The sequence below is a fragment of the Chamaea fasciata genome, unplaced genomic scaffold, assembly GCF_029207755.1.
Source record: "Chamaea fasciata isolate MVZ Bird 193981 ecotype frontalis unplaced genomic scaffold, bChaFas1.0.hap1 SCAF_17, whole genome shotgun sequence".
In the NCBI taxonomy this organism is placed as follows: domain Eukaryota; kingdom Metazoa; phylum Chordata; class Aves; order Passeriformes; family Sylviidae; genus Chamaea; species Chamaea fasciata.
The window spans coordinates 14,903,796-14,911,906 of record NW_027094102.1 but is presented as its reverse complement, the minus strand read 5'-3'; the positions used below and the strand labels follow the sequence as shown (position 1 = coordinate 14,911,906).

The window sequence follows — 8,111 nt, the reverse complement described above, 5'->3', positions numbered from 1 at the left end:
AAGCGAAAATTTCACTTAAACATAAGAATATGCTTCTTCACTGGAAAGGTGGTTGGCCAAAGGAGCAGGTTGAGAGGTTGAGGAGTCTTCAGCCTTGGAGATACCCAAGATAAGAAGAGACATGGTCATGAGCAGCTTTGGGCAGGGGTGGGATGGGGCTGCCCAGCCCAGTGGCTGTGCTAGCTCCACAGAGACACTGATGACCCCCCAGCTGCTGGGAAAAACCCTTCACAGAAATGTTAGATTAGATATTGGGAATGAAAAAAAATAGCTGGGAGTGAGCTTTCATAGCTTTGATAAACCTTCTCGTGGGAAAACCAAGTTTGGCAGCTGGACACAAAGCCTAGGGTTGTTTGGCATAGATGGAGCTCAGGAGATCCAGTCCAACATCCTGCTCACAGCAGGGTAAACACTGAATTCAGACCACATTGTACAGGGTTTTGTTCAGTCAATGCTTGAAATTCTCCAAAGAGAGAGATCCTGCCAGTGCATCCCAGGGAGAAGAGTTTCTTCTGCTTTCCATTTATCCTGGTGGTGCCCATCCCTCTCTCCCAGCTTGCACCTCTATAAAATCCTGGCTCCATCTTCCCCAGAGCATGAAAGGGCAATGAAGCCCATCCCCCTCAATATCTCCTTTTGGCCAGGTGTTCCAGCCCCAGGCCATCCTGGTGGCCCTCTCTTGTGTCTCCTCTGCATTATCAACATCTTGTAGTTGGGTGGGAGGTGGAAACCAGGTGATAACATTCCGGATCCCCAAATGCCAAGGGGAGCAATCGCTTCCCTGCCCCATGGGCTGCCCTCCCTGCCCACAGCCTGGCTCAGCTCTCCTCCAGCGCTCGACTGTGAGCTGCTTCGAAGTCCGGCACTGCTCAGGGTACCAGTACAGAGGCCCTTTGCTCCTTCCAAGGCTCCTTCCCAGTGGTAGGATCTTCCTTCTTTCCCATGGTCCACGTCTTTGTAAATGGTGACCCTGACCTCAAGCTTGTCTGCTCCCCCCAGTGTGATATTTCCCAAAAACTGAAGAACATGCCCTCCCTTCCCCTGGTGTATTGGTATGTGGACCTTTTCTGTGAAGACTTTCCAGGTGCGTGGACTTTGTTTTCATTCTCCAAAGCTTCCCACCCAACTTGAGCAGCAGCAGGAGCAGCGAGGCCAAGCACGGAGCAGGGTGAGCCCCAACAGAGAGCGGAGGCCCAGCAAAGATACAAGGGCTCCCATACCCACATCAGCTGTACCTGTGCAGGGACGTGCAGCAGCCACAGACTGGAAGGGAGGATGGAGACACTGAAGAGTGCCTGGAAAGCTGCCTGGTGGGAAAGGCCTTGGGAGTGTTGGCGACAGCAGCTAAACAAGAGCCTGGTGTGCCCAGGTGGGCAAAAGGCCAATGACACCTGGCCTGTATCAGCCATGGTGCAGCAGCACGACCAGGGCGGCGACTGTGCCCTGTGCTGGGCACTGGTGAGGCATCTCCAGTCCTGGGGACAGTTTTGGGCCCCTCATGGCAAGAAAGACATCGAGGAGCTGGAGTGTATCCAGAGAAGGGAACGGGGCTGGGGAAGGGGCTGGAGCACAAGGAGCAGCTGAGAGAGCTGGGGGAGCTCAGCCTGGAGAAAAGGAGGCTCAAGGGGGAACATTCACTCTCCACAAGTGGGGGAGCAGGGTGGGGCAAGCTCTGCTCCCAGGGAACATGGGACAGGATGAGAGGAAATGGCCTCAAGTTGCACCAGGGGAGGTTCAGGTTGAATACTGGAGAAAATTTCTTCATGGAAGGGGTTGTCAAGTCCTGGCACAGATGCCCAGGACAATGGTGGAGTCCCCATCCCTAGAGGGGTTTCAAAATAGTGTGGATGCTGCACTTCAGGACACGGGTTAGCGGTGGCCTTGGCAGTGCTAGGGGAACAGATGGACCTGATGGTTTCAAAGGACTTTGCCAACCCCAATGATTCTGTGACATCGGCCTCACTCAGTGCCTGTTACCTTGTGCACAAATAGCTAATTTCTGTGATTAGAAAAGCTGACAACTTCTATTTCATACCAATTTATATTTAATCAGCATTTTGAGATACATATGTTTAAAATTCTGCAAGAAAGAGAAGAGGGGCAGCATGTGTGCACAGAGCTCAGGCTCCGGGCTCTCCCCAGCAGTTCCTGGGAACAGCGAGCCTGACCTACTTTCCACGGCAGCACATCCCAACCGCCACGGCCGATGGCAGCAGAGCTCTCCAGATCAAGGGACGCCAGGCTGCTGCCTGGCAGAAGCCTTTCCCCTGTGGAATTGGGCCTTTTCCCTGCCTGTTCCCTGCTGAGCAGCCCTCGGTGGGGAGCCAGGCTGCTGGGGCTCCTCTGCTCCCTACACAGCTCCAGGGGCAGCAGGGTGCCCTTCCAGTTCTCTCTTGCTTTGCAGGAACAGCTGCATCAGTTAATTTGTGTGTGGTTAAACAAATTCCTTGCTGAAGCTACATATAAGGAGCTTGCAGCTCTGAATAATCCCTCCAATCCTCCTGTTTGGAATGATGCTGCTGTTGTTGCTAATAATAATTCAACCCAATTTATAGGACAATAACATTTATTTAGAGCATGAGGGATTCCACATTATACAAACCCTTAATTTTTTTTTTTTTTTGTTTCACTGGTCCATTTCTACAACAAATACATCAGATCTACTGTATAATAAAATTATTTACATTTCCAAACAACATGGGGTTTGTTTATAAACCCTCTGCTATTCACATACAGTACTGAAACAACAGCACATTACATTATTTTAATACCTAAAAATGACAACCCTGTATTCTAAATTGTTTATGAAAAGTGGAAACAAATAAATTTACAATTGTCTTCCCCTCCCCTTCCATTTCATACAAACACATTACCCTAATGTGCTAACCCTGACTTCACTTTGCAAATCCAGGGGGTTTTAGAAGAACCCAGTTTTTATATCTATTTATCTGTTTTTTAGAAAAAAAAAATCATTTATTTGGAACAGTATAATATTAAAATGACTTACTGTACAGAATTTTATTTAAAAAAGAAAAGTCACAGCTCAAAATTGCTATTGGTAAATTCATACTCATTTACAAGTCTCATGTTTCCATGCAGTAATTTACTTGGATTTTCTTCTTTTTGACTGCATTGCACTGGCACTCGTTTCTGAAATCAAGAGAAGAAAAAAAGCATGGATACACAAGTTGGTAAGCCATTCCCCAGAGGGGCACAGATTGCCCTGTCATTTTTCCAAACTCACACCAAAGTGGAAACCTCCGGAGAGCAGGAGTTCCCCAGCACCGGGACTGACACTTGAGCAGCTGTGACACCCCTGGGCCATCAGCCCGAGCTGCTCTCCCGACACCAGTGGCGTGAGCTGGACATTTATGCCAACCTAACAGAGCAGCCTTTGAAAGAAGAGCCAAATGTTTTTAACGGTCCCCTAAGTGCTGTCCCCCACATGCCACTGGGGAGCCATATCCCAGGAGGAAGCACAGCCACAGGAGCCACGGAGATGGTGCTACACAACCACTCGGGGAGGTGTTTTGGAGCCTGCCATGCCAGTTAACAACCCAGTTGTCTGAGAAAGTCATTAGAAAACAAGTCTCTGCAGTGTACACTGAGTCACAGGAACACAGCTGATGCAAAAAGACACAAATGTTAACACCTGCAGGGCCACGGCGACAGCAGATGACACGTCCAGTGCACTTACCAAGGCACTAAGTTTCCATTTCAAAACAAAAAAAGAGTAAGGACCAAGGGCATTTGCATCTTTAGATCTTTTTAAAAATGTGATTTTAAACGTTGGCAATGTCTCTTTGGCTCTTCGTAATGTTTTCCAAAAACTATGGCAGCTGTGTGTGTTTTAAGAGTCAAAAGGGAAAAAAATTTCCAAGCCCATCTAAAATTAGAACAGCAGCAGTACAACTCCACAGCTGTTACATGTGGAATAAGAAAAAACAATCAACATTTCACAATTAAACAAACTCAAAGCTACAGTAAATGCTAAAAGCAGCCTTTGCTGGAAAAGTCCTCCAAAAACGGGAAAACACCAGTACAGTACCAATTTTCAGAAGTGAAACATCTCCACAGGCTCGACTCCAGCCCGGTGCCCTCCAGGCAGCAGGGCTGACTTTGAAGTTGCTTCATGACCAGCTGCTGCCAGCCTTGTTGCTGCTCAAGGCTCCGTGTTTGGAAGGAGTGGGCCAGCAGCGCTCAGCCCCTGTCTCAGTCCCTTGGGAGCATCCCCAAACCCTGCACTGCGGACACACGTGGACAGAGCTGACCCTCCCTGTGTGCTCTTCTCTCACAGTGACCCTGCAGCCTCCTCCTTCCCGAGGCTTAGCAACCAAGTTCCTACTCCAGCTGGTCAAAGTCTGCTTCTCTCTCCCTGCTGATTTTTTTTTTTTTTCTTAATAATGACTTTAAACAGCCTCTGTCTCAAGAGATAATTCCTCCCAGCCCCACATTTCCTTTTACCATGGGTTAGGGTTTCTCAGGACACAGATAACATAATGAGGATACGAGCAACCAAACCAGAATAATTAAGCTCTGATTCACTAACAAAAATGTACAACAGAGCAGGCACAGAAATGGTGGCAAACCAGGTGACACTCACACCTCACTAACCTCCAGCCTGTCCTCTGCCACAGAGCACCTGGTTTGGCTCATTCTCCACAGCTCAGGAGCAGCTGTGCTCGCAGGTAAAGCAGCACAGCCAGGTGTCCCCTGCAAACTGCACCCAAGTGTCCAGCAAAGCCCTCGGACACGGCGGCAGCTTTGGATGGACAATTTACAAACAAGGGTTTTGTTTACAGAGGTAAACAAATTACACAGTCAGCAAAAACCTCTGTGAAAGTCTCGGTATTATTTAAATTTGATGCACTTTCCCATTCCCACATTTTCAGAATTTGACGTGTCACTGGTTGTCATCTTTAGGTTTACCCAGTACAGTGTGTGGGGCAGGTCACACGCTCCAGATCTCCTCAAACAGCAGGCAGGGATTTTACACTGGCTTCACATTTTTCAAACTTGTTTTCACAATCATGAAAGAGAATTTATTTTTACAATACAGACTCAGATTCTTCTGCACAGTCCTGCCACAGGAAGTAAATGTAATTAAATTCAGCAGTCACAAAAGTGCAGAACATATAGGTCCCCTGCGTAATCTTTGGGAGTCATTACACAATGATGTAAAGCTGGAATGCTCCTGTGAAACTCTGAAAACACAATAGCCTTACCATCACACTTTAGTACCTCCAGTATGGAAATGGTGGCTGAATTCAACTTGACTTCCTTTAATAATCATTTTATATTAATACCTCTTTGTTCTGTTTATTATCTTTAAAATAGTGGTCGAATGTTGCCTCTTGATGGTTTCTCTCTACTCTCTTGCATAACTTTGGTCCATCACCATTTTTCTGACCCTTAAACACAAGAAGCTGACAGAATTAGCTTCAGCCTGGCACTGGGCCGTGCATGTCACACAAATGCTGCATTAATTGTTAAAGGCTGTAACCTGGGTAGGAGTAAGGTACGTCAGCACCTGCTAATGCCATGGGTTAATAACTTCAGTTCAGATGTTGTTGCAAAGCTGAGCTGAGGCTCTGTGCTAGCACACAGCACTCCCTGATGCTCCTGGCTGCCACCTCAGCAGCCTCTGGAGCGTGCCTGAACCATGGCATTTGACTTGGCAAGAGCTGACCGTGCACTTGGGAAGACTTAAGTCTTGTGTCTTTCGGGCTTCAGGAAAAGGAAAATGTCGCTTTTTGATCTGGGTACGGTCCTTCCAACAGCAACATATTTCTGCCAAGAGAATTCAACTAGGCAAGGTGCTGAACACTACGGTGTTGAGTGCTGCAGAAAACAAGTTCCACAGATGTACCAAAGAGGAATTCATACAGGATTTAGTGCCAGTGCAGACGTCAGGAAATGCTTCAACACCAACCTGTGGCTAAATTCTTGAAACTAGAGATAAAGCACGCAAGGCGTACAAGCTGCAAACCAGTGTTATGAGGCAGCTACTGCCAGGGCAAACACCTGGGGAAGCAGGTTAGGAGCTGCCCTCTCCCCAGGAAGGGTGGCTGTGCATGTTACCTTTAGCTGTGCCGGATGCGGATGCGGGTCGCGAGGATCTCTTGCGCTGCCCGTTCTCTACAGTTTCCTGTGAAGCGGCAGAATCCTCTGTTCTTGAATTTCTTCTACTTGGAGTTTTAGACTTTTCACAATTCTCTTTTGTCTCATTACTAATAAAGTGGGACAAAATATTTCTGATGAAGTGTGAGAAGAATTACGTTTTTCTATGCAAGTCAGATAAGCTGGAGGATGGCCCGACACAGGTACCAGTTCCGGACTATTAGCACTGAAGATATGAAACGCTAGAGATACCAGAAGTTCTATCAGATGCAGAATGACCTGAGTAAGCCAGAGTATAGTCCATTTCTATCAAAAATTATCAGAGGATACAGAATTGAGAAGTCCTCAAAGAGAATATTTTCAACATTAGAAGACCAAGAAATTAGATGCATTATAAATTGTCTGCTCTGTTTTCCACAGGTGCCACCATTACTGAAGTCTAGGAAAAGCAAACAGGTTACATTAGAGACTGCTGCAGTACAGGAGTACAGAGTTGAAGTTGCAGATGAACATCAGGAGGAATTAAGAACTCTTCAGGGAGTATGCCAAATTTTAGGTTTGCTAAAGACTTACTCCATTGATCCAAGTGACTTCTTCACATATTTTTAAAAAATGGGGTTTTAAAACTTTCTTCAAGATTTAAAGCTTGAAGTCAATTTATTTATTTATTTTTAAATTTTTTTTGTAACAGAAAGTTTTTCTGCTATAAAATAATAATTTGAGGTACTGTGGAAATCTGTTTCTTGCCACTGAGACAATAAAGGGAGTGCTACATTTTGTAATTAAATTCCTCCTGTATCTCTCTTAGCCCTGTAAACTCATCCTGAGCTTTGGGTGTTTACTCCTTAATGCATTACTGCCAATTTCTGGTGATTAAGCAGTTTCAGAAGTTTAAACTAAACTTCCCTTGTGTTTTGAATTCAAAGGTAAGTAAGTAACTAACTAAATTATTCTGCTGATAATGGAAAAGAAGAAGGCTCATTTCAGGCCCTTTGGGTGACAACTTGCAGCATATCAGGAAGGGGTGCCTGAATCAGAGACTGGAGTCTCACACAGCACAGGGTGACCTGTGTGTGACAGAGGTCTCACTGCAGTGTCACCCTTCAGACAAATCCTGCTTTGAAGGGAAGGACTCAAACCCCACAAACTTTGGTGTTAAGTAACAGAAACCTGAAATAAAACAGTTTCTCAATGGAAGGAGGGACAAACATTCTCAAGGAAGGACACACAGCAGAGGAGACTATGCATTGTAGATTATCTTGGATACAAAATAAATACTGAAATCTGCTTCCCCAAAAGGGAGTAATATGGGTCCATCTCTAAACTGGATCCCCCAAACAGGTCTCAAACTGGTCCTCTCCTATGAAACTGGGGCAGCTGAACCAGCAATCAGCTACCTCAGAGGACCCCCCCAGAGGGAAGCAAACAGGCATCAGCACCTGAAGTTCAGTTAGTACAGGTCAATTTAACAGATTCTAGTGACTAAATCCAGAGCTGGGATTGTCTCATAGGAACCAGCGCATCACTTCCCTCCTTTTATAGGAGGAAATCAAGTTACTCCAAGTGAAACTATTTCTAGTGGTTTATGGGTTGCAAGGTTCCCCTAAGGTTTAAAGGTTTTTAATGGCTTTAAATGAGAATAGGTTTAGATTAGACATTAGGGAGAAAATGGCACAGGTTGCCCAGAGAAGCTGTGGCTGCCCCATCCCTGAATGTGTCCAAGACCAGACTGGACAGGGCTTGGAGCAACCTGGGATAGTGGAAGGTGTCCCTGCCCATGGCCGGAGGTGGAACGAAGGTTAAGTTTTAAGGTCCCACCCCACCCAAACCATCTGTGATTCTATCAAGGTTTGTCCTGTACTGTTTAACTCCAGGAGCCCAAGGCTGCCCACTGTATCAGCCATCACTAGACCCAGTTTGTCTGCAAACTTTCCTTCTTTTCCAGTCTTGCTCAAAAAAGCATCAAGCCTTTGTGGTAATCCGATGTGCTG

At 46.2% G+C, this 8,111-nt stretch overlaps 1 protein-coding gene across 4 annotated transcripts in view; it reads right to left on the bottom strand.

Moving 5' to 3' along the window:
* Nucleotides 1–2,548: 2,548 nt before the first annotated feature.
* NCOA6 (nuclear receptor coactivator 6) overlaps nt 2,549–8,111 on the bottom strand; it is a 44,097-nt gene continuing 38,534 nt past the window's right edge. For 3 of the 4 annotated variants that reach the window (XM_066199176.1, XM_066199174.1, XM_066199175.1), the window contains 2 exons: nt 6,082–6,230; nt 2,549–3,150 (listed from right to left, as the gene is read on the bottom strand). In XM_066199176.1, coding sequence (XP_066055273.1) covers nt 3,104–3,150; nt 6,082–6,230 — 196 coding nt within the window. In that variant the 3' untranslated portion in view covers nt 2,549–3,103. Of the gene's footprint in view, nt 3,151–6,081; nt 6,231–6,397; nt 6,560–8,111 lie in introns of those variants that run through there. The other variant, XM_066199177.1, reaches the window with a different exon arrangement.